The sequence below is a fragment of the Salmo salar genome, chromosome 19 (assembly GCF_965601325.2).
Source record: "Salmo salar chromosome 19, fSalSal1, whole genome shotgun sequence".
Taxonomy (NCBI): Eukaryota; Metazoa; Chordata; class Actinopteri; order Salmoniformes; family Salmonidae; genus Salmo; species Salmo salar.
The window spans coordinates 27997484-28024167 of record NC_138309.1 but is presented as its reverse complement, the minus strand read 5'-3'; the positions used below and the strand labels follow the sequence as shown (position 1 = coordinate 28024167).

At 45.8% G+C, this 26684-nt stretch overlaps 1 protein-coding gene across 1 annotated transcript in view; it reads right to left on the bottom strand.

The window, feature by feature from the left end:
* Nucleotides 1–1950: 1950 nt before the first annotated feature.
* Nucleotides 1951–26684, bottom strand: part of LOC106578647 (disks large-associated protein 1) — a 208055-nt gene continuing 183321 nt past the window's right edge. Inside the window, exons 6-12 of the mRNA XM_014157684.3 lie at nucleotides 22390–22598; nucleotides 22065–22220; nucleotides 21640–21722; nucleotides 9367–9788; nucleotides 6367–6458; nucleotides 5776–5928; nucleotides 1951–4686 (exon numbers count right to left, since the gene is read on the bottom strand). Coding sequence (XP_014013159.3) covers nucleotides 4468–4686; nucleotides 5776–5928; nucleotides 6367–6458; nucleotides 9367–9788; nucleotides 21640–21722; nucleotides 22065–22220; nucleotides 22390–22598 — 1334 coding nt within the window. The 3' untranslated portion in view covers nucleotides 1951–4467. The remainder of the gene's footprint in view (nucleotides 4687–5775; nucleotides 5929–6366; nucleotides 6459–9366; nucleotides 9789–21639; nucleotides 21723–22064; nucleotides 22221–22389; nucleotides 22599–26684) is intronic.

Here is a 26684-nt window from a genome sequence, read left to right as displayed (position 1 = left end):
ATGGGCAAAAAAGGTATATACTTATTGTTAACTTTTGAATATTCTCTATAAAATTCCTTTTTACAAAGCAAAATAAATGAGAAATCATACCGAACAGTTAATTCATCACATGATTTCCATCACAAACAAATTAGACTTTTCAGTCATGAACATGTTTCTCTTATACATTCCCGGACAGTTTATTAGGTACACGAAAATGGATCGCTCCTACAGACAGTGAGACACGTGGCCGTGGCTTGTTATATAAACCAGGCAGACAGCCATTGAGGCATTCAGTTACTGTTTGATTGAACGTTAGAATGGGCAAAACGAGTGATCTCAGCTACCATGAGTGTGGTGTGATCGTCGGTGCCAGGCGCGCCGGATCCAGTATCTCAGAAATGGCCACTCTCCTGGGCTTTTCACGCACGACAGTGTATAGTGTTCACTGAGAATGGTGCAACACACCGAAAACATCCAGTCAGCGGCAGTCCTGTGGGCGAACAGGTGGTTGATGAGAGAAGTGGAAGGAGAATGCCAAGAATCGAGCAAGCTTACAGGCGTGCCACAAACAGACAAATAACGACACAATACAACAGTGGTGTGCAGAACGACATCTCAGAATGCACAACTCGTCGATCCTTGTCACGGATAGGCTATTGCAGCAGACGACCACAGCTGGTTCCACTCCTATCAGCTAAAAACAAGAAGAGGTGGCTCTAGTGAGCACGCGATCACCAACACTGGACAATTGAGGAGTGGAAAAACATTGCCTGGAACAATACAGCGAGTTCAGTTCACTATAGTGGCCTGCGCAGTCCCCAGACCTCAACCCAATAAAGCATCTTTGGGAAGAGATGGAATGGGCTGTTCGCGGCATGAATATATCGCCGTGATGCCATCGCATCAGCAGGGACCAACATCCCTGAGGAACGTTTCCGACACCTTGTAGAATGCCCTGAAGAATTCAGGCTGGTCTGGAGGCAAAGGGGGATTCTGACCCAGTAGTAGATGGGTGTTCCTAATAAACTGTTCCGGTGAGTGTATATGGCTAGCAGGGATTTTCCCTCGTGTCAAAGCAGTTTCAATAGAGTTTACTAACACCCACAAACAGTCTATGAAAGCAAATTTGTTCAAGATTGTATCACTCATACAAGTAACTGATCAAAAAAAATACTTCATATAAAGAAATTGCAAAGTGATTTGGTTTGCAGAGAATTTGTAATGGTGTATTTTGACAAAGGAATCAATCATGAGAAGTTGATCTTAACCATTAAACCACAGAACTCTTGTAATGTTCAAGGGTTTGTTTCCCAAAAGGCACCCTATTCCCTATTACGTGCACTACTTTTGACCAGGTCCCATAAGGCTTTGGTCAAAAGTAGTGCACTATATAGGGAATAGGGTGCCATTTGGGACGTACACCTGTAGACTGGGTTTATTTACAGTATGAGACAAAGCCTTTTCATGGGTTACACACACACACACACACACACACACACACACACACACACACACACACACACACACACACACACACACACACACACACACACACCGTGCTTTATTCTTCTTCCCCTGAGGCTGATTTGTGCTTGACTATCACATTATAAATTAAGGCTGATTACGGACACAGAATAAAAGGTGTCTTTCATCCCAAAGAGAAAACAATATAAGAAGGAGAATCAGAAACACAGCATAAGGGCCTTGTCAGTGCATAATAATAATGATAACAAACGGGAATATTTTTTTCTTCTGGGGATTAATAAATAAATAGTGGATGTAAAACACCATTAAACACTTTATATTAATTTTATATTACTTTCAAGTGGTTGCGTGTCAGTTTGGATGTGGAGAAAATAATTCCCACTGTCCTTTGATAGAATAACAAAATATCTTGTCATGTAGAACATTGGTAACACTTTACATTTAAAGATACCCTTAAAGGAAAGGAACACCAGAAGTAGGCGATTTCTTTTTAAACTTAAGGACAAATTGTATTATCAGTACAATATGACAAACAGAATTAAATAAGTTCAAAACGACAAGAATGACATGAAGACATTTCAATTAGCTCATGTCAGCATGCACATTACGTAGTCAGTCATATGTTCTTCAGATAACGTCTTTGTGCAGGCATATATCGTTCCGTTGAAAATAATAGGCAGGGCTTGTTTAGGTATGGACTAACAGTATGTCGATTCTGCTACGTTAATCAGAGGCTGCGTCCCAAATGGTACCCTATTCCCTACATAGTGCACTACTTTTGACCAGAGCTCTATGGGTCCAGGTCAAAAGAATTGCATTATATAGGGAATGAGGTACCATTTAGGACACATCCATAGTGAAAAGAAAGGCCCGTTTGGACCTTGAAAAATAGGAAGCACTTCAGAAACAATCAGGTAAACCCCATATACTCACATACACATTAGATACACACATACACCTGCCCTCAAAGACACGGGCACGCACACACTCACACACTAAACGGGGCAGCAGGTAGCCTAGCAGTTAAGAGCGCTCGGCCAGTAACCGAAAGGTTGCTGGTTTGAATCCCGAATCCTATAAGTTGCTCTGGATAAGAATGTCTGCTAAACTGTAAATCACAATTTTTATTCTGGCAGACCCTGATTTCACTGCACTGACCTCTCTCTGAGAGCTTGCCATGAGCTCACCTAACTCCAAACCTCACTACCAGGCAGGATTAGCGCTGTCAACCCTAGAATCCTACCACATCTGGGGGTAGACAGACTGACGTGACCCTGTGACCTATAACCCCTAAAGTTCAGACATAGGAGAGAACAGCAGAATCATGCCACTGCTCCTGTAACTGGAAAGACTGTATTTGGAGAAAAGGAAGAATAGTGTCATTGTCCGACACAGAGTTTATTTATTTATTTGATTTATTCAATTATTTTCCTTACAAAGACCTGTATTGATTATTGGTAAATACTATGAATCCCAAGCTACACCTCTCATCCAAATCCCATTTTATAAAAGGGTTGGATTTTACAAATGAAAGTAATTTTTGCACATTGATATTATTGTCTACGTTGAACACCTTTGGACTGTGTTGATTCAGCTACTGCGCAAAGTCTCTCAGCTTTGCGGTTTGATGTACAATAACAAAATAGTGTGTGATAAATGTATGTTGCTCTAATAGAACATCTAGGCGTAATGGTGGTAATAGGTGTTGGACTTAAATCATTGTATCAAACCATTAGTGTATACCCTTTTTCTTTGTATTTCATTGTTTTTAAAATATGGTGACTGACTAAAATGCTTTTGTGTGTGATTTCATTGCCAAGTTATATAGAGCTGCTGTTCCCTGGATTTCAATAATAAGCGGCGAATCCTAAGTTATACTTAAGTTTACTTAGTCTTCCATTGACATCAATGCATGACTAAGTGAAAATATGACTTAAATTGAAGTTAGGATTTAATCCTAATTGAAACATTTAAAACAGTTTCAATGGTCGCTGCTACATTCTGTCGATGTCTCGTATGTCTCCAGAAGGTTATAGACATGTCTCAGGTGTTCTCCCTAACAACTCAAACAGGTTTAGGTAAGTTACCTCAAATCTCTCTTGAGAACAGGTGTGTGTGCAGCTGCGCGTGTCTGTGAGCGCACACGCACGAGTGTACGTCCATGCGTATGTGTGTATGTGCATATGTGCTTGTGTGCATATGTGCTTGTGTGTGTGCGTGTGTGCATGTGTGCGTGCGTGTGTTGTGAACCCCGTGACAGTAGTATCCCACAGGGGGAGAGAGACTGGGTTTCCCTATTGTCTGCTGTTATTGTGCTGTGACTCACAGTAGCAGCCTCACCCAGGGTCACCAGCGTAGAGAGGCTGGCTGTGTCTCAAATAGCTCCCTATTTTCTATGCAGTGCAGTAGGTAGTGCACAAAAACAGTGCACTGTTTAAGAAGTAGGGTGTCATGTGGGACACAGTCGCTGTCTCAGGCTGTCTGACACCCAACAGGATTAGCTAGTGTGCCCTGACAGCACTCCGTCTAGACCCACTAGTACTCTACCCCTCCCTCCCTAACTTGCCTTCTGTTCCAATGAATCAGAAACATTATACATTATGCATCAATGCTGTGGTACTGGTATACCTGTTGTTTGGATGACAACAGGTCACTTGGTTGGTGGAATATCGGTAAGAAGAGTTGACATCACAAGAAGAAACATAGACTGGGTGTGAGGAGTGGGGGGAGCTACATCAAAGCTGAAAGTTCAATGGAGAGGATCAAATGGAGAGAAGGCCAAAAATTCATAAATATACAATATTCTCACTCAACTAGCTCAGCTGTGACCGTCCCCCCTCTTTTGTTGAAGTAAATAAAGATGTGATTATATTACAAGCACCCTACACTCGCCATTCAGTGCTGTGTGTGTGCCTGTGTGGGTGTTTGCGTGCACCTTTGTAGGTGTGTGTGTGTGTGGGGGGGGGGGGGGGGGGGTCTCTGTCTCTATCTGTGTGTGTCTCATAGTCTGGTCTGGGCCTCGGGGATGTAGATCTCAATACTGTCTGCTGCACTCTCGGTGACAGAGCTCTGTCGGACCGTGAGGGCCCGCTTGGCGGCCAGCAGGCGTTTGCGAGCCTCCAGCCGCTGTCTCTCGGCACTCTCCAGAGAATGGTCCCTGGCCAGGGGAGGGTGGCCCCTGTGGGGCTTCTTTGGCACTGGAGGGGCGAACCGTCTCTCCTGGATGGACGGGGGAGGACAAACAACTACAGTTAGAGGCCATCCTCTGTGCCTCTGGCAGTAGGGGCACAACGGCAGCCATTTTGCGTGGGGGTTAAAGAATGCATGACTGACATGACATCAGTAGTTTGTTGTAGCTTGCATGGTGTGAGAGCATGCAACAGGGTTCATGAGAGTGAGGTTATGGTTGGTGCCCACATGAAAAAATACTATAGCATACTTCTATAAATACCATAGTATTCGCTGTAGTGTTTTTGCTGACTTTACTGTAGTATACTGTAGTATTTACTACAGCAGTAAAATAAAACAGTAGTATATACTACAGTAATTCATGTAGTGTTTTTGCATATTGTAGTATACTGTAGTATTTACTGTAGTGTTTACTACAGTGTTTTTTGTGTGTGGATAATACTGTAGTATTTACTATAGTATTCTACAGTATACTACAACATTCTATAGTAAGTACTACACATGATCTAGGGATACTACAGTGTGTAGTATAGTATTCTACAGTATACTACAGTTTACTACAGATTTCTACAGTAAGTACTGTAGTATTCTATAGTAAACTGTTGTATTTTATCATGTGGGTGGTGATGACTGTGGCCATTTTGTGAGAGTACGTGGCAGAAGGTAGGCGTGGGGTGTGCGTGGGGTAAGAGTGGCCAGCAAGGTCAGCGAGGCCCGACGGTGCATGGCAGGCAGAGTGACTTCTCAACAATCCAGCTCACTGTCAACAACAAAACAAAAAAATACAAAAATAAAAAAACACAGCAGACAGGCAGTCACGTCAGGCAAGCTATCACACAACATTACAACAATCCTTTTACATGCATTACAACACCTCATGCTACATTGAACCAAAATCTACAGTAACTGTGCACGTTAACCATATTCAGCAACAATGAAAGTAGAAGCATCCAGGACAAAAACACCATTCCATTGTATTGGATTACTTCCGGACTTAAAGGGATAGTTCACCCAATTACAACATTGCTTACATTGTAAACAATATGGCATTTTGAAATTTGGGTGAACTATCCCTTTAACCTGGATCTGGCCTATAGGGTCTACTACATTGAGTGGTACCTTTATCACGGGGGGGTCCAGGGGTCTCCAGTTGTTGGCTTTGAGTTGGTGCAGCTCATCAAACTTTAGGCTGATGTTCTCGATGGACAGCTGTAGCATGTCCCAGAAACCAGCCAGATCCTGGGAGATGGGCCTGGGGTTGGCATTGGGGTTCTGACAGACACACACGCACGCACGCACACACACACACACACACACACACACACACACCCACACACACACACACACACGCACGCACGCACACAAAAACACACACGCACGCACACACGCACGCACGCACGCGCGCACCCACACAGACACATACACACACACATTCAGTCAGGACAGGGTTGTAACCACTCTCATTTCCCCATCAGTATGTCATCAGCATACTAGTCTGGGACTATTTCACCTTGTCTCTCCACACTTCAAAGTCAGTATGCTTAGGACTAGAATCCTATTCAGTTAGAATTTGCAACCATAGCGGTGTTTTGTTTGACACTGAGGGTCAATTCTAAGCTTGTATAGATCATCTCATTATGTAACAGTTGGCTATGAGGGGTCTGCTGACACAGTAGAGTGATGTAAGATTGGTGTGTGTGTATTACATACCAGGTTTTCCTCACACAGCTCCCGAAACTGCTGGAACTTCTGAGACATGAGCAGCTGGGCGCTGCCTACTGCACTGCGGATCTTCCCCAGGACTGCGGAAAGGCACACACACACACACACACACACACACAGACAGACAGACAGACAGACAGACAGACAGACAGACAGACAGACAGACAGACAGACAGACAGACAGACAGACAGACAGACAGACAGACAGACAGACAGACAGACAGACAGACAGACAGACAGACAGACAGACAGACAGACAGACAGACAGACAGACAGACAGACATCTTTAGTTAAATCACCTTGGAGTCACACAGACTTTGCCTTTGATGAGTGCAAGGCTATAAATATGTGGAGAGCGGGAACTGGGAACCTAAACTGTGAGTTTAGATGAAAGGGGGAGTGTTTATCCTGCACATCAAATAAACAACGCCCCCACCATGCTTTGAGAGTGGGGGATTTCTGAACCAGCCTTCCGTCTCAATACACAACCTCGACTTACATGTCAGAGGGAGAAAATTCACTGCAGAATCCCTACACAAGGGCTGATCAGCAGACGTGCCAAAGTTCACCACCCTCACATAACACTGTGCTCTCTCCATCAGAAATAATGCATTAGCCCTAGCCTTTTCCTGCTGTCAAATTACCAAAGCGCCCTCTAATGTCCTCATGGGTGGAATGTTATTATTATTTTTCATAATTTCGTAAATAATCAACTTTTTTCTTTTTTGTTGTTGTTATTTTCAGTATTTTATGTTATATTTCAGTCTTCTGTGATGTACACTGAACAAAAATATAAACGTAACATGGAACAATTTCAAAGATTTTGCTGAGTTACAGTTATAAGGAAATCAGTCAATTTAAATAAATTAATTAGGCCCTAATCTATGGACTTCACATGACGGGGAATACAGATATCCATCTGTTGGTCACAGATATCTTACAAAAAAAGGTAGGGGTGTGGATCAGAAAACCAGTCAGTGTCTGGTGTGACCCCTATTTGCTTCTATGGAGCACAACACTTCTCCTTCGCATAGAGTTGATCAGGCTGTTGATTGTGGCCTGTGGAATGTTGTCCCACTCCTCTTCAATGGTTGTGCGAAGTTGCTGGATATTGAAGAAGACATTGTCTTACACGTTGATCCAGAGCATCCCAAACATGCTCAATGGGTGACATGTCTAGTGAGTATGCAGGCCAGAACTGGGACATTTTCAGTTTCCAGGAATTGTATACAGATTCTTGCAAAATGGGGCTGTGCATTACCATGCTGAAACATGAGGTGATGGCGGAAGATGAATGGCACGACAATGGGTCTCAGGATCTCGTCACGGTATCTCTGTGCATTCAAATTGCCATTGATAAAATGCAATTGTGTTCATTATGCTTAGCTTATGCCTGCCCATACCCTAACCCCACCGCCACCATGGGACACTCTGTTCACAACGTTGACGAAATACACGCTATCTGCTATCTGCCCGGTAAAGTTGAAACCCGGGATTCATCTGTGAAGAACACAATTCTCCACAGTGCCATCAAAGGTGAGCATTTGCCCACTGAAGTCGGTTACGTCAAGGTCAAGACCCTGGTGAGGACGAAAAACACAGATGAGCTTTCCTTAGATGGTTTCTGGCAGTTTGTGTAGAAATTCTTCGGTTGTGCAAACCCACAGTTTCATCAGCTGTCCGGGTGGCTGGTCTCAGACGATCCCGCAGGTGAAGAAGCCGGATGAGGCTTGTAGAATTGCGTTGCAGAGGCAGTTGCAGTGCGTTCTGTGTAGTTTATTGCCCCAGCACAATGTGCGATTGTGTAATGATCATGCTGTTTAATCAGCTTCTTGATATGCCACACCTGTCAGGTGGATGGATTATATTTTCAAAGGAGAAATGCTCACTCGATACGGATGTAAACAAATTTGTGCACAAAATGTTTGAAAAATACGCTTTTCTTTCAACTCATGAAACATGCTATCAACACCTTACATGTTGCGTTTATATTTTGGTTTCAGTATATACAAAGTATACTATTGAGATGCAAACTCAAAATGTAATGCATTTCAACTCTATATCTGACATGGTTCAAGGTGTCTCGTTTTATTTAAGCCCATAACCACGTGTGTGAGGTGTATACTTGCTTTTGTTTCAAAGTAGATTTGAGACTACCAAGAAACATTGTGTGTGACCCTGATTTAGCCCAATGCAGTAAAAGTCTAAAGGAAAAAAACATTTATGTCACTAGGGAACAATCTAAGGAGTAGTATTCTAGCTGTACAAGGTCTACCACATTGGGCTATTTTGAGAATGCACCCCAAATGGCACCCTATTCCCTATAGTGTATTACTTTTGACCAGAACCCTACGGTACCCTATTCCCCCTGGTCAAAAGTAGGGCAACAGGGTGTTATTTGGGATGCAGACAGTGTCAGTGTAGGGCTGTCAATCTGGAGCTACGGTGCTGGCAGTAGGCTTGAATGATGTCATTAAGTGAGTTTGAGAATGAAAACCCCTATTGAGCGTTGCTGTGAAAGGCCATTTTACAGTACAGGACAGATGTGTGGCGGGACCCAGCTGGTTCCCTATTGATAACTATGCCTGGTAAGTTGGCAGAGGAGATAGCAGGCAACAAGCAGGTAGTGTGGCCAGCTGCCATGAATACCCAGTGTGTCCCAAATGGCACCCTATTCCCTATGTAGTGCACTACTTTTGAACTGAGCCCTATCGGGCCTCGGTCAAAAGTAGTGCATTATCTTGGGAATAGGGTGCCATTTGGAACTCAGACAATTTCACTCCGTCTACTAAGTCTGTTGGGTCATTTGGAGGACACAGACAGAGAGAGGGAAGGAGGGAATAAACGTAGGGATATAGAGAGAGGGAAAACAATGGATATAACCCAACCCCACTTCTGCACCAGTTTCCACATATTCAGCAGAATATTCTCTAGTTGAAGTTGTTTTGTATGTACATCTGTACGTGCAGGTGTGTAGCCACCACTCACTCTCGTCCGACAGCTCGTTCTCCATCTCTTCCTGCTCCATCTGTCTGCACCAGCCCTCCATGCGCTCCATCTCAGCCTGCAGCAGCTTGAGGAACCAGCGCCCGTCCCTGGGACACAACGACCCCCTCCCCCCCACCACCTCCATTGGGCCGTCCACCTGGTCCATCCAGGGGTCGGGTGGGGGCAGGATGGATGGGTCGACACCCACCTCGCCGTACTCCTCCACAGTCAGGGCGTGGTAGTGGTTGCCCGAGCCCTGGATGGAGACGGTGGATGTGGCGGAGTCCCGGGAGTACTGGCGGGGCATGGTGGCCGAGTGGCGCATCGCCATCTCTGGAGCGTCGACGGGATAGTAGTCAGGGTCGTCTAGGTCGGCCTGGACCGCCGTGGTCACACTGTTGGACCTGGTCATCCTGTGGTAACTGGAGAGAGAACCACAGATCTGAGGTCAGATGTTACCAAATGTGGGGCTAGTAGAAGACATGCAGGCGTAGTATATTAACACAGATCCCAGATCAGATCAGCCAGGTGTGGGGTGTTTGGGAGGAATGTCATGGGGGCGTTTGGTCACCTGGCTGATTCAGAGGCAATGGAGCGTGGTCTCATCTGTCCCCCTGTCCTGCTGCAGGGCTGAGTCTCAGAGATAACACACATACTCACCCTCAGGGCCACACTGTACAGCTTGGGGGTGAAGCTTTTCAATTGGTTCGGGAGGCTTTGTGCCCCTGTAACACTCCCATTGCCAAGTCTCTCTGAGCAACGTGCCAACACACTAGCACAAATTCACACACTTGCACGCAAATAACATATTTCCAAAACACGCACACACACACACACACACACACACACACACACACACACACACACACACACACACACACACACACACAGACACACACACACACACAGACACACACAGACACACACACACACACACACACACACACACACACACACACACACTTGGCTGGTTCTATACAGCAGCCCACCACCATCAGAGTGATGAATGAGAGGCCAGAGGCATGGTGAGTGATAGAGAGAGAGGTGCCAACTGAATGCACAATGAGTGGACAGTAAGCAAGCAGAGACACCAGCGGACTACAGCAGGACACACACACACACACACACACACACACACACACACACACACACACACACACACACACACACACACACACACACACACACACACACACACACACTACAGCACGGACACACCGAAATGACCTGCCCACAGGGTGACACTCATACAGACCCAGAAGTCGCTCCATCCATCTGCCTCACATCTCCGGTCAGTCTCTCCTCCTTCACCCATTCATCTATTCTCCCTATGCACCATTCATCACCGCTCTTCCATGAACAGAGAACAAGAGGGGGAGGGGAGCCGGAGAGATCAAAGACACTCACAGTGGAGTTGTACCAGCGCCTGGGTGTGTGTGTGTGTGTGTGTGTGTGTGTGTGTGTGTGTGTGTGTGTGTGTGTGTGTTTGCAGCAGTTAAAGAGTAGCTGTCCTCTGAGCAGGTGTGCAGTCATAATGATCTCAGCCTGCTTAATAGCAGCTCCCTCCTAACAACTTCCTGTCTGTGTCAGGGCAGTGAGGGTTAAGGCCAAACACAACCCATATTGACTGACTGAGGAGAGGGAGGGAGAGAGATATGTAGTGTTCACAGTCAGCCCACTGACACCCCTATCAGATCACAGCAAAAGCACAGTCTACTTGAACAGAGCAATACTCAATCATGAGGCATCAAAGCCAAAGGAACTGAGTAATATTTAGAAATGCTATAGATGGAAGGAATGTTGTGTGGAAACTTGCCAAAAAACTATTAGGCAACCACAAATTCACTCCCTATTACGTTCCACTGTAATAGTGAAGGTCTAAACTTAGCAGTAGAAAATCTAAAATGTATATTTGACCTCTCAGCTTCCCTATCAAATCTAAAAATTTCAAACAGAAAACCGAAGAAAATTAACAACAATGACAAATGGTTTGATGAAGAATGCTAAAACCTAAGAAAGAAATTGAGAAACCTGTCCAACCAAAAACACAGAGACCCAGAAAACCTCAGCCTACGCCTTCACTATGGTGAATCACTAAAACAATATATAAATACACCACGGAAAAAGAAGGAACAGCACGTAAGAAATCTGCTCAATGTAATTGAAGAATCAAAAGACTCTAACCACTTCTGGGAAAATTGGAAAACACTAAACAAACAACAACACAAAGAATTATCTACCCAAAATGGAGATGTATGGGTAAACCACTTCTCCAATCTTTTTGACTCTATATTTTTTTAATTTAACCTTTATTTAACTAGGTAAGTCAGTTAAGAACAAATTCTTATTTTCAATGACGGCCTACCCCGACGCTGGGCCAATTGTGCGCCACTCTATGGGACTCCCAATCACGGCCGGATGTGATGCAGCCTGGATTCGAGCCAGGTACTGCAGTGACGCCTCTTGCACTGAGATGCAGTGTCTTAGACCACAAAGAACAAACTGCAAAACATATACATGATCAAATACACATCTTATAATCAACTATTAAAGACTACCAGAAACCACTGCATTCTCCAATTACCTTGAATGAACTACAGGACAAAATAAAAACCCTCCAACCCAAAAAGGCATGTGGTGTTGATGGTATCCTCAATGAAATGATAAAATATACAGACAACAAATTCCAATTGGCTATACTTAAACTCGTTAACATCATCCTTAGCTCTGGCACCTTCCCCAATATTTGGAACCAAGAACTGACTACCCCAATCCACAAAAGTGGAGACAAATTTGACCCCAATACCTAGCCTGGGATATGCGTCAACAGAAACCTTGGGAAAATCCTCTGCATTATCATTAAACAGCAGACTTGTACATTTCCTCAATGAAAACAATGTACTGAGCAAACGTCAAATTGACTTTTTACCAAATTATCGTACGACAGACCACATATTCACCCGGCACAACCTAATTGACAAAAAAAACAAAAAAACATAGGCAAAGTCTTCTCATGCATTGTTGATTTAAAAAAAATAAATTTGGCTTGAGGGTCTGTAATGCAAATTGATGGAAAGTGGTATTGGGGGAAAAACATAAGACATTATAAAATCCATGTACACAACAACAAGTCTGCGGTTAAAATTGCCAAAAAACACACATTTCTTTCCACAGGGCCGTGGGGTGAGACATGGATGCAGCCCACCCTCTTCAACATATATATCAACGAATTGTCGAGGCCACTAGAACAGTCTGCAGCACCCGACCTCACCCTACTTAGAATCTGAAGTCCAATGTCTACTGTTTGCTGATGATCTGGTGCTTCTGTCACCAACCAAGGATGGTCTACAGCAGCACCTAGATCTTTTGCACATATTCTGCCAGACCTGCGCCCTGACAGTAAATCCCAGTAAGACCAAAATAATGGTGTTCCAAAAAAGGTCCAGTCGCCAGGACCACAGATACAAATTCCATCTAGACACCGTTGCCCTAGAGCACACAAAAAACGACACATACCTTGGCCTAAACATCAGCGCCACAGGTAACTTCCACAAAGCAGTGAACGATCTGAGAGACAAGGCAAGAAGGGCCTTCTATACCATAAAAAGGAACATAGAATTTGACATACCAATTAGGATCTGGCTAAAAATATTTGAATCAGTTATAGAACCCATTGCCCTTTATGGTTGTGAGGTCTGGGGTCCGCTCACCAACCAAGAATTCACAAAATGGGACAAACACCAAATTGAGAGTTCAGCTAAAATATCCTCTGTGTACAACGTAAAACACCAAATAATGTATGCAGAGCAGAATCAGGCCGATACCTGTAATTATCAAAATCCAGAAAAGAGCTGTTAAATTCTACAACCACCTAAAAGGAAGCGATTCCCAAACCTTCCATAACAAAGCCATCACATACAGAGAGATGAACCTGGAGAAGAGTCCCCTAAGCAAGCTGGTCCTGGGGCTCTGTTCACAAACACAAACAGACCCCACAGACCCCCAGGACAGCAACGCAATTAGACCCAACCAAATCATGAGAAAACAAAAAGATAATTACTTGACACATTGGAAAGAATTCACACAAAAAAAAACGGAGCAAACTAGAATGATATTTGGCCCTAAACAGAGAGTACACAGTGGCAGAATACCTGACCACTGTGACTGACACAAACTTAATGAAAGCTTTGACTATGTACAGTCTCAGTGAGCATAGCCTTGCTATTGAGAAAGGCCACTGTAGGCAGACCTGGTTCTCAAGAGAAGAGAGGCAATGTGCATACTGCCCACAAAATGAGGTGGAAACTGAGCTGCACTTCCTAAACTCCTGCCAAATGTATGACCGTATTAGAGATACATATTTCCCTCAGATTACACAGATCCACAAAGAATTCAAAAACAAACACAATTTTGATGAACTCCCATATCTACTGGGTGAAATACCACAGTGTGCCATCACAGCAGCAAGATTTGTGACCAGTTGCCACAAGAAAAGGGCAACCAGTGAAGAACAAACACCATTGTAAATACAACCCATATTTATGTTTATTTATTTTCCCTTTTGTACTTTAACCATTTGCACATTGTTACAACACTGTATATATACATACTATGATATTTGCAATCTATTTATTATTTTGTAACTGTGAGTGTAATGTTTACTGTTCATTTTGATTGTTTATTTCACTTTTGTTTATTATCTACTTCACTTGCTTTGGCAATGTTAACATATGTTTCCCATGACAATAAAGCCCCTTGAATTTAATTTAATTGAGAGAGAGAGAGAGAGAGAGAGAGAGAGAGAGAGAGAGAGAGAGAGAGAGGAGAGAGAGAGAGAGAGAGAGAGAGAGAGAGAGAGAGAGAGAGAGAGAGAGAGAGAGAGAGAGAGAGAGAGAGAGAGAGAGAGAGAGAGAGAGAGAAATGGGGCGGGGTGTGGAGTAGGGAAAAAGAGGGAAGAACAGGGACAGAGAGAGCAATAGAGAGAGAGAGAGGGGGGGAGAGAAAATAAAAGACCAAAGCAAAAGAGGGTTTTGTTAGAGAGCAGTCTGGTGGAGTCCTTCACAGAGCCTTGTTACAGAGCAGTCAGGTGGAGTCCTTCACAGAGCCTTGTTACAGAGCAGTCTGGTGGAGTCCTTCACAGGGCCTTGTTACAGTGCAGTCAGGTGGAGTCCTTCACAGGGCCTTGTTACAGTGCAGTCAGGTGGAGTCCTTCCCAGAGCCTTGTTACAGAGCAGTCAGGTGGAGTCCTTCACAGAGCCTTGTTACAGAGCAGTCAGGTGGAGTCCTTCCCAGAGCCTTGTTACAGAGCAGTCTGGTGGAGTCCTTCACAGAGCCTTGTTACAGAGCAGTCTGGTGGAGTCCTTCACAGAGCCTTGTTACAGAGCAGTCTGGTGGAGTCCTTCACAGAGCCTTGTTACAGAGCAGTCTGGTGGAGTCCTTCACAGAGCCTTGTTACAGAGCAGTCTGGTGGAGTCCTTCACAGAGCCTTGTTACAGTGCAGTCAGGTGGAGTCCTTCACAGAGCCTTATTACAGTGCAGTCAGGTGGAGTCCTTCACAGAGCCTTGTTACAGAGCAGTCAGGTGGAGTCCTTCACAGGGCCTTGTTACAGTGCAGTCAGGTGGAGTCCTTCACAGAGCCTTGTTACAGAGCAGTCAGGTGGAGTCCTTCACAGAGCCTTGTTACAGAGCAGTCAGGTGGAGTCCTTCACAGGGCCTTGTTACAGAGCAGTCAGGTGGAGTCCTTCACAGAGCCTTGTTACAGAGCAGTCAGGTGGAGTCCTTCACAGGGCCTTGTTACAGAGCAGTCAGGTGGAGTCCTTCACAGGGCCTTGTTACAGTGCAGTCAGGTGGAGTCCTTCACAGGGCCTTGTTACAGTGCAGTCAGGTGGAGTCCTTCACAGAGCCTTATTACAGAGCAGTCTGGTGGAGTCCTTCACAGAGCCTTGTTACAGAGCAGTCAGGTGGAGTCCTTCACAGGGCCTTGTTACAGTGCAGTCAGGTGGAGTCCTTCACAGAGCCTTGTTACAGAGCAGTCAGGTGGAGTCCTTCACAGGGCCTTGTTACAGTGCAGTCAGGTGGAGGCCTTCACAGAGCCTTGTTACAGAGCAGTCAGGTGGAATCCTTCACAGGGCCTTGTTACAGTGCAGTCAGGTGGAGACCTTCACAGAGCCTTGTTACAGAGCAGTCAGGTGTAGTCCTTCACAGAGCCTTGTTACAGAGCAGTCAGGTGGAGTCCTTCACAGGGCCTTGTTACAGAGCAGTCAGGTGGAGTCCTTCACAGGGCCGTGTTACAGAGCAGTCAGGTGGAGTCCTTCACAGAGCCTTGTTACAGTGCAGTCAGGTGGAGTCCTTCACAGAGCCTTGTTACAGAGCAGTCTGGTGGAGTCCTTCACAGAGCCTTGTTACAGAGCAGTCAGGTGGAGTCCTTCACTTTGCCTTGTTACAGAGCAGTCAGGTGGAGTCCTTCACAGAGCCTTGTTACAGAGCAGTCAGGTGGAGTCCTTCACAGAGCCTTGTTACAGAGCAGTCAGGTGGAGTCCTTCCCAGGTCTTTGTAAATCACTTCAGTGAATAAGGGAGCCCTGCTCTGCTCTCCAACTGGGGGAAAAGCTGCTCCAAGACCGGATGACTTTGTCAGTCTGGATTGTGGCTACAGTAGAACTCCTTAATTACACGATATCGTTTTCTTATCTTAGTATGTTCAAGTCTAGATAAGCTGAATCCCAGTTTGGGTCACAAAGTTGTCCCAGTTTTATTAAACACTTTGGGAGCAGTGTGGTGATTTACATTTTGTTCTACGTTATCCACTCAGATCCAGCACCTGGGGAAAGTTTTTATGGATGTGCGCATACCACCCCTCTAAACATGGAAAAGCTGAATTAACACAATTTGGGAAAGCTACCTCAAAGCCTCAGTCTAGAATGACGCTAATAGCTTAAACCCATTAGTAAGAGTTATCACTACACTCTTAGAAAAAAGTGGGTACCAAACCGGTTCTTTAGGGCTCTCAAGTGGCAAAGTGGCCTAAGGCACTACATCTCAGTGCTAGAGGCGTCACTACAGACACCCTGGTTCGAATCCAGGCTGTATCACAACCAGCTGTGATTGGGAGTACCATAGGGCAGAGCACAATTGGCCCAGGTTTGGCCGGTGTAGGCCGTAATTGTAAATATTAATTTCTTCTTAACTGAATTGCATAGCTAAATAAAGGTTCAATTTAAATAATAATAATAATTTGCTGAGGGATAGGGTCCTACCCAGAACCATTTTGATCAGAAGAACCCTTTCGGAAGACAAGGGTTCTTTGTAAGGCAAAGGGTTCTACCAAGAACCTTTAACATCCTAAGAACTGGCTGTTTTATGATTCTTTGGAAGGCAAAAAGGGTTCTTTGGAAGGCAATAAGGGTTCTACATAGAACCATATACAGTACACACACACACACACACGCACATATATACACTGCTCAAAAAAATAAAGGGAACACTAAAATAACACATCCTAAATCTGAATGAATGAAATAATCTTATTAAATACTTTTTTCTTTACATAGTTGAATGTGCTGACAACAAAATCACACAAAAATAATCAATGGAAATCCAATTTATCAACCCATGGAGGTCTGGATTTGGGGTCACACTCAAAATTAAAGTGGAAAACCACACTACAGGCTGATCCAACTTTGATGTAATGTCCTTAAATGAAGTCAAAATGAGGCTCAGTAGTGCGTGTGGCTTCCACGTGCCTGTATGACCTCCCTACAACGCCTGGGCATGCTCCTGATGAGGTGGCGGATGGTCTCCTGTAGGATCTCCTCCCAGACCTGGACTAAAGCATCCGCCAACTCCTGGACACTCTGTGGTGCAACGTGGCGTTGGTGGATGGAGTGAGACATGATGTCCCAGATGTGCTCAATTGGATTCAGGTCTGGGGAACAGGCGGGCCAGTCCATAGCATCAATGCCTTCCTCTTGCAGGAACTGCTGACACACTCCAGCCACATGAGGTCTAGCATTGTCTTGCATTAGAAGGAACCCAGGGCCAACCGCACCAGCATATGGTCTCACAAGGGGTCTGAGGATCTCATCTCGGTACCTAATGGCAGTCAGGCTACCTCTGGCGAGCACATGGAGGGCTGTGCGGCCCCCCAAAGAAATGCCACCCCACACCATGACTGACCCACCGCCAAACCGGTCATGCTGGAGGATGTTGCAGGCAGCAAAACGTTCTCCACGGCATCTCCAGACTCTGTCACGTCTGTCACATGTGCTCAGTGTGAACCTGCTTTCATCTGTGAAGAGCACAGGGCGCCAGTGGTGAATTTGCCAATCTTGGTGTTCTCTGGCAAATGCCAAACGTCCTGCACGGTGTTGGGCTGTAAGCACAACCCCCACCTGTGGACGTCGGGCCCTCATACCACCCTCATGGAGTCTGTTTCTGACCGTTTGAGCAGACACATGCACATTTGTGGCCTGCTGGAGGTCATTTTGCAGGGCTCTGGCAGTGCTCCTCCTGCTCCTCCTTGCACAAAGGCGGAGGTAGCGGTCCTGCTGCTGGGTTGTTGCCCTCCTACGGCCTTCTCCACGTCTCCTGATGTACTGGCCTGTCTCCTGGTAGCGCCTCCATGCTCTGGACACTACACTGACAGACACAGCAAACCTTCTTGCCACAGCTCGCATTGATGTGCCATCCTGGATGAGCTGCACTACCTGAGCCACTTGTGTGGGTTGTAGACTCCGTCTCATGCTACCACTAGAGTGAAAGCACCGCCAGCATTCAAAAGTGACCAAAACATCAGCCAGGAAGCATAGGAACAGAGAAGTGGTCTGTGGTCTCGACCTGCAGAACCACTCCTTTATTGGGGGTGTCTTGCTTATTGCCTATAATTTCCACCTGTTGTCTATTCCATTTGCACAACAGCATGTGAAATTTATTGTCAATCAGTGTTGCTTCCTAAGTGGACAGTTTGATTTCACAGAAGTGTGATTGACTTGGAGTTACATTGTGTTGTTTAAGTGTTCCCTTTATTTTTTTGAGCAGTATATATATATATATATATATATATATATATATATATATATATATATATATATATATATATACCATCATATTTCCTATTGCAGGATGAGAAATGTTTGTTTAAATATCTGTGTTTTTGCATGTACATTAATTGTTTTTGACATTTGTTAGTAGTTGGACGTATTGCACCTGTTACTGAAATGGTTGTTCTAGTTTAGATGGTTTAGGTAGTCTCCGCACAATGTTCCTAACCATGGAAGTCATTCTGAATGCAGGTTGCTGGTGATAAAAAATTCCACTTGTTGAATGTCCGAACTCTGGCTGGATTCCATTTGGAATTACACACCGCTTTGCAAACCATCATAATGTGACTTGCAGGACTGATGTGGCCTGTAAACCAAGATTTTCCTAACGCCACTGTGTTGGGGTATACCTAGGCCCTCAAACAAAGTCCTTATGATATATGTCATGTACTGTCATAAAGATATACATTTGAAAGGTTAGTAAGGCTGATTGAACTGCTCATAATAGAGGGTTCTAGGAAGAACCATCCAAAGATAAAAGGACTATATGGTTTAAGACCACCATAGACCATACACACACCCACATTCCATGTTACCAGTTACTGCAAAGCCAGCTGTGGAAACAAACTCCAACCTTCACCTAACCCATATGCCGCCATCTTGGAATGAGTTCACCATAAGGAATGTATAGGCCCATGACATAAGTTGGAACACCTTTGTAGAGTATCTGTCGTTTAAATGAGGATTATGAATTAGATTGAAATCGCTAGATTTAATCCAGGCGGTATGTAAAACAAATCATTCACATTATCATAAAAGCATGAAACTTGGTACACTTGTACAGTTAAGGAACCTGAACATTGTCTATTCTCATAATATTATGTTATTACAGAATTATTTTTAAGGACAATTTTCAGTTCGTACAGTATATGTTAATGATATAATCATAAAGTGAGATTATTGATAATAACTTACATTAGACAACGTAAACTTGTCTTAGCAGGCGGTTGACAGATGTCTTTAAAAGGCAGCCAGGTTGTTTGTAGTGTTCTTATCTTTTACTGCTCCCCTCCACTCCCTCTCAGTTTGGCAGGCTTAAGCCCAGTTCAAACACTGAGGTAAGGTTATGACCCCACACACACACACTCGCGCACACACACATTTATTGTGAGTGGGGCAGGGCCACAGGAGAAATGCACTCTCCCCGTCTGGGAATCTAGTGTATAGGGGCAATCAGCCCAGACCTCCCAGGACCAACCCTGCCTTGCTGGGACACGCACACACACACACACACACACACACACACACACACACACACACACACACACACACACACACACACACACACACACACACACACACACACACACACACACACACACACACACACACATAAACATGCACAAAATCAAACATGCACAAACAAAAACACACACTCAAACATACACCAAGGGAAGGCACATGTGTGACATTAAACCCCAGTGCCACTGGACTAGTGGAAGTGTCTACAGGAGTTAATGTTTGCGTTGGCTGCTTGGAGGTGTGCCTCCTTTTCTTTACTTGGCTAGGCAGCAGAGGAAAGCTCTTTGAGGAAAAACCAGTCCAGATTCCTGCATCCTAAATGGCACCCTATTCCCTATGTAGTGCACTAGATTTGACACAGGGCCCATAGGCCTAGCCATAGGGCTCTGGTCAAAAGTAGCAGTATAGGGAATCGGATGCTATTTGGGATGCAACACAGATTCCTGCCTCTGACTCTGAAACTGCAGTCCTGGAAATGACCTTGGTAGGTTGAGACTGGGCTCTTTGATTCCTGACCATGTTCTGTTTACATTATGAAATCAGATTACTGCATCCAGTGCAGTCTCTAAATTGGTCATCTCCCCTCAGCTCTGACTAACAGAGGGGTTACTGTGTAGAGTGAATGGGAGTTACGTTACGCAGGCAGACACACTGACACATAACTGCCTGCTGCGTGACATATTTTTACACAACTCCAGGAACCAGGAATGTTCCCATAACTTCCAGCCCATGCAAATGCTCCGTGTAAATCAGTCAGGGCAGTTGTCCAATGAAGTGGCCAATTGGTATGCTATAGGCCGGCCCTATAGGACTTCAGAGGTTCCTAAGGTGTCCACATGCTTCCTCATCCGAAACAGTTCGGAAACAGTTTGTGCATATATTATGACAATCTTTTTACTTGTTTGGGTCTTCGGAAAGGGTTTTTCCGGCTGTTCGTGCACGCAACATTTTTTCTCTAGGCAGGCTGAAGTCTACACCTCTTCGTCTGTGATTGGTCAACAGTAGGGATCCTTCAATTGAGTGTTTTGTTTGTTCATTCAACAAGAGACTAATCGTTTTCATCTTAGTTAGATGTAAAATTGTGCTACTAAGACCTCCTCGACAAAAACGACAAAATGAATGACAGATTTCTTGAGATATCTTAGATGAATTCTGAATATTTTGAGGAAGTCTATACTGTCTACGGCATCTCAAGATGGACAAGCAGTACTATTGCCTCTTTTTTCTCCTTTTACAAGCGATGAGCATCCGAGCACACTCGTTCGGTTCGCTTAGCCGTGATTGGCTAGTCACCAGCCGAACCGAACCATGCGGAAGGCTTTAGGGGGAGCTATAGGGATGGTTGGGACACTATAGGAACTGTTACGTGTCGGGCAGGCAAAGGAGAGAGTTGGGGAGGGGGAGGGGGGGGGGGGGTTGACCACGTACTGAAAAGAACAGAACAATGACAGAAATCTCCCCGCCCCCCAAAGTGGCCTGGCTACATCACAATGACTGGTGCAACAGATGGCTGTCAACTAACTGCCCCCTCTCCCTCTCCCTCTCCCTCTCCCTCTCCCTCTCCCTCTCCCTCTCCCCCTTCTTGCTCCCCTGCAACACATCCTCTATTCCCCCAGCTGTCACTGCATCCATGGGCCCCCTGGTTGAGCGGCTCTGATGTCAAAACTCCTCAGAGCTGGGGACAGCTGTTGTGTCGTGATGTGGGGGGTGGGATGAGGGATCCGGTAGCCTATGGTCAATGGGCCCAACTCCAAGGCACACATTTGTATACATACTGATCTCAGGCCAGAGAGGGGAGTGTTAGAAAAAGAGGTGCCAACTGAATGCACAATGAGTCAGCAAGCAGAGACACCAGCGGACTACAATATGACACAAGAAAAACACTGTCATGAATGACAGAAAATCGTTCACATCCTCTCTCTCTCTCTGCTCACCATCTCTCCTCTTCCACCTGGATACCCACTGACTGGAACTTGGAGTGCTCCTCTGTCCCCCTAATGTCCTCTGGTCCATCCACCTGCAACAGAAAACATATTTCATTTTTATTTAAACGTTATTTACACAGGTACGTCAACTAATAATCTCTCGTGGACTGACTACGTGAACATAAATGGTTGCATCTGACCAAATGACACAAGATTCTGGGTTAACCGAGATTAGTCAATTAAGAACAGACCACAGGATAGGTCGACAGGGAATGCCAAAGAGTCATGATTTTTCTCTGATAAGACTTACAGTTTATGGTTGATATTTTTTCTCCATCACTCTATGATTTATCTATGTATGATCACATTCCAATATGGCCATATGTGGTCAGCATGTGGTCAATGTGTTGTCAACACTGTCGGCGTATCTGCACCTGTATCCCTACGGAGAGGCACTTCCGGAGAGCGTCTCTCTTGCTGTTGCTGGACGCAGTGGTGGTGGCGGTGATGGTGATGGTGCTGTTGGTGACGTGCTGGCTGGCCGGGCCGTGGACCTGGGCGTTAGCTGCCTCGATAGCTGCAGTCAGGGCCTTCATAATAATAACATTAAAATATAATATTATTATTATATATATTTTTGGGGTTAATATCAAAAACACTGATAACATCGTAAGCACAAAATGACACTGACAAATTCAAAACAGATTGTACCTATATAATATTTTTATAATATACGATAAATGTTACTATATGATATACCTTCATACTGTCGATGCTCTCAGTGGAGTTGAACAGGTTGGGCTGGGATGTGCTGATCTGGGTCCGGAGGCCTGACCCCTCGTCCATGTATGCATCCTGGGCCGACTCGGTGCTGCTTTGGGCTGTGATGGAGATGACAGGTTTGGATGGGGTGGTGCGCGGCGGCACCAGCGGAGGCGTCTTCTTGTACGTGGTAATGCATGACGACACTGCAGAGTGGGACAGGAAGTGGAAAAACTGGTTAGAAAAACGACAATAAATTAAGGAGAAAACGACAAAAATGTAGTTCACAGGAGGATTAGCTAGGTTTGCTGTGAGAGTTTCAATTGCAGTTTTTTACAATCACTTTGGCACTAATTTCAGAACCTCGTCGTCATTATTCAAAACTCTAGACACAAAACTCAAAACGGTCATCACTTGTAACACAGGCTGTCCAATGTTCAAAACATTGCATTGTGCATTCATATCTTTAAAGAAACCTTGCACTTGCAGAATCATTGGTTCAAATAACTCATTTATCATGAAATACCATAGGAACAATCATTTAGATCACCCACACACAAGATACCAATAGTTTCACTGTGTAGTTGTTCGTACAATCATTAAATATTGTAGTACAAAATATGTGATACATGTTTCATTATGCTACTACACGTAAATACATCACTGTAAAAGGACTAGTAGAGAGAATACTACAGACACAGTGGAATCATTGAACAAAATCTGAAATTTATTGATGAAATACAATAAAATCACAACATAGGTTTCTTTGAATCAAAGCAAAAATAATTTGCTACAAAAAAAGAAAAAAACTACAGTAAAACTTCAACTGCAGTGTTCCTCACCTGGCTTACTGTAAAAAGCTAAACAAAGGATTGATTACTGTACTTCTATATTTCCCTCAACCCTGTCTTGTGGATTTGGCCATGGGTTCTCATCCACATCACAATGGATGTTTTCATTAGCCAAACATCTTGGGAAGAATCTTCGGGCATGGCCAATCCAGGCCTGACACTGGTCTGCCATGATGTCATTGCATGTGTCATCCATGGCTTGGAGAAGGGTGGCTTGTTCGTGAGGGCTATCATATTAAGGAAAGGAGAGTATGGGGGTAAGTACAGGGTGGTAAATTGTGGTTGGGCCTGAAACCATGCTTGCACCATTTGAGCATGGTGGAACCTGACATTATCCCACACAATGACATAGGTCATGCCATCAGCTCTACAGACCTGATTTAGCTCATCAAGGAAGGTTACATTCGAACAGCGAATCATGTGGCTGCTTGCAACTCAATATATAGAGTATATAGAGTAGAGAGCTTTAGATGTTGTTCGATCAAACATTAGAACGGGCATGATGCGTAATCTAAGGAACTTTGACCGTGATATGATTGTTGATGCCACACATGGTGATTCCAGCATCTCAGAAACAGCTGCCCTCCTGGGATTTTTACACACTACAGTCTCTAGAGTTTACAGAGAATGGTGCGATAAACAAAACACATTCAGTGAGCGGCATTTCTGTGGGCAAAAACACCTTGTTAATGAGAGAGGTCAGAGGAGAATGCCCAGACTCATTCAAGCTAACAGAAAGGCCACAAATGCTCAAATAACAGCTGTTTAAAACAGTGGTGTGCAGAATGGCATCTCATAGCATACAACACCATGAATAATTCAGGCTGTTGTGGAGGCAAAAGGGGGTCCTACCGAGTACTAGATAGGTGCCAAATCTGAAAACATGGTCTGGAAAAGTGGTACATGAGACCATAGAAACAGTGTCTGATAAAGAATGATGAAATATTACATCCATAGATAATGTAGTCCAATTGGTTCATGTTGTCACGTCCTGACCAGTAGAGGGTGTAGTTGGGTCAGGACGTGGCAGAAGGGAGTGAGTGTTTTATTGTTTCATTTAATTTTGGCCGTGTGACTTCCAATCAAGCACAGCTGTAGAGGGTTGTGGTTGATTGGGAGTCACACATAAGTTGCCTACGTTTCCGTTGTGTGGTGTGGGTAATTGTTCTTGTCACTGTTGTTGCACCTGACAGGACTGTGTTGGCTGTCAGTTTTGTTGTTTTGTGAATTGCATAGTGTTCGTAACATTAAAAATGACGAACCCTAACTCCGCCGCATTTTGGTCCACTTCTTCCATAGACAGCCGTTACAGAATTACCCACCAAACCAGGACCAAGCGGCGGAAGAGGAAGGAGCAGCAGGACTACTGCGTTATGGACAAATGGACGTGGGAACAGATCCTGGACGGAGAGGGACCATGGACTCAGGCTGGGGATTATCGCCTCCCGCAGTGGGAGATTGAAGCGGCGAGAGCGGAGAGGCGATACTACGAGGAGAGAGAGCGCAACGAGCGCGAGAGGCAGCCCCAATAAATTTTTTTGGGGGGGTACACGGGACAGTCGGTGGAGCTGAGGTCGGAACCAGAGCCAGTCGGGATGACATTGGAGGTGAGCGAGGGATATGAGACAGAGACTGTGACGGGGTTAATGGGAAAATTAGGAGAGAGAGAGATGAGAGAGCTGCTAGTGTGGTGCATAAAGTACGGCATTCGCCCTAATGAGCGTGTCGTGGGTATGATGTCACCTGAGGCAGCTCTCCATACTCGTCCTGAGGTGCGTGCTGGTTGTCTGGTAAAGACTGTGCCTGCGCCCAGAAACAGGCCTCCTGCATGTCTTCCCAGCCCTGCACATCCTGTACCTACGCCCAGAACCAAGCCTCCTGCATGTCTTCCCATCCTGGTCAAGCCCGTGCCTCCTCCACGGACCAGTACTCCAGTGGGTCTCCCTATCCTGGTCAAGCCCGTGTCTCCTCCACGGACCAGTCCTCCAGTGGGTCTCCCTATCCTGGTCAAACCCGTGTCTCCTCCACAGACCAGTCCTCCAGTGGGTCCCCCTATCCTGGTCAAGCCCGTGTCTCCTCCACGGACCGGTCCTCCATTGGGTCTCTCCACCCTGGTCTCTCCTGTGCCACCTCCTCAAACCAGGCCTCCAGCGGGCCTTCCCAGACTGGTGAGTCCAGGGCCTGCGCCCAGAGCCAGGCCTCCGTTATGTCTCCCCAGCCTGGTGAATCCAGAGTGGCCGGACTGCCCTGTTCTGCCAGAGTGGCCGGACTGCCCTGTTCTGCCAGAGTGGCCGGACTGCCCTGTTCTGCCAGAGTGGCCGGACTGCCCTGTTCTGCCAGAGTGGCCGGCCTGCCCTGTTCTGCCAGAGTGGCCCGCCTGCCCTGTTCTGCCAGAGGTGCCCGCCTGCCCTGATCTGCCAGGGTGCCCGGCCTGTCAGGATCAGCCCGAGTGGTCCTCCTGCCCTCCGGCCCAGCCCGAGTGGTCCTCCTGCCCTCCGGCCCAGCCCGAGTGGCCCTCCTGCCCTCCGGCCCAGCCCGAGTGGCCCTCCTGCCCTCCGGCCCAGCCCGGGTGGCCCTCCTGCCCTCCGGCCCAGCCCGAGTGGCCCTCCTGCCTTCCGGCCCAGCCCGAGTGGCCCTCCTGCCTTCCGGCCCAGCCCGAGTGGCCCTCCTGCCTTCCGGCCCAGCCCGAGTGGTCCGCATGCCTTCCGGCCCAGCCCGAGTGGCCCGCATGTCTTCCGACCCAGCCAGAGTGGTCCGTCTGCCCGGCGCAGCGATCAGCGCCAACAGAGTGGGCGACGCCGAAGGTGGAGCGAGGTCCACGTCCTGCACCTGAGCCACCTCCAGGATAGGTGGGTTGGGGAGGGAGGGTGTAGCACAGTGCCGTCGGTGACGGCAGCCACCCTCCCTTCCCTCCCTTATTGTTTAGGTGTTCCTTTTTGTTGGGGATTTTTTTTGTTTTCCTTTTTTTAGGTGCATCCCGGGGTCTGCACCTTGAGGGGGGGGTACTGTCACGTCCTGACCAGTAGAGGGTGTAGTTGGGTCAGGACGTGGCAGAAGGGAGTGAGTGTTTTATTGTTTCATTTAATTTTGGCCGTGTGACTTCCAATCAAGCACAGCTGTAGAGGGTTGTGGTTGATTGGGAGTCACACATAAGTTGCCTACGTTTCCGTTGTGTGGTGTGGGTAATTGTTCTTGTCACTGTTGTTGCACCTGACAGGACTGTGTTGGCTGTCAGTTTTGTTGTTTTGTGAATTGCATAGTGTTCGTAACATTAAAAATGACGAACCCTAACTCCGCCGCATTTTGGTCCACTTCTTCCGTAGACAGCCGTTACACATGTTCCACGGTAATTGGTGTCAATGGATCTCATTATCCTGAAACTTTCATGATCTTAACATGGAATATTATTTGTCAGTTTCCATAAAACTATGCATTAAGGGT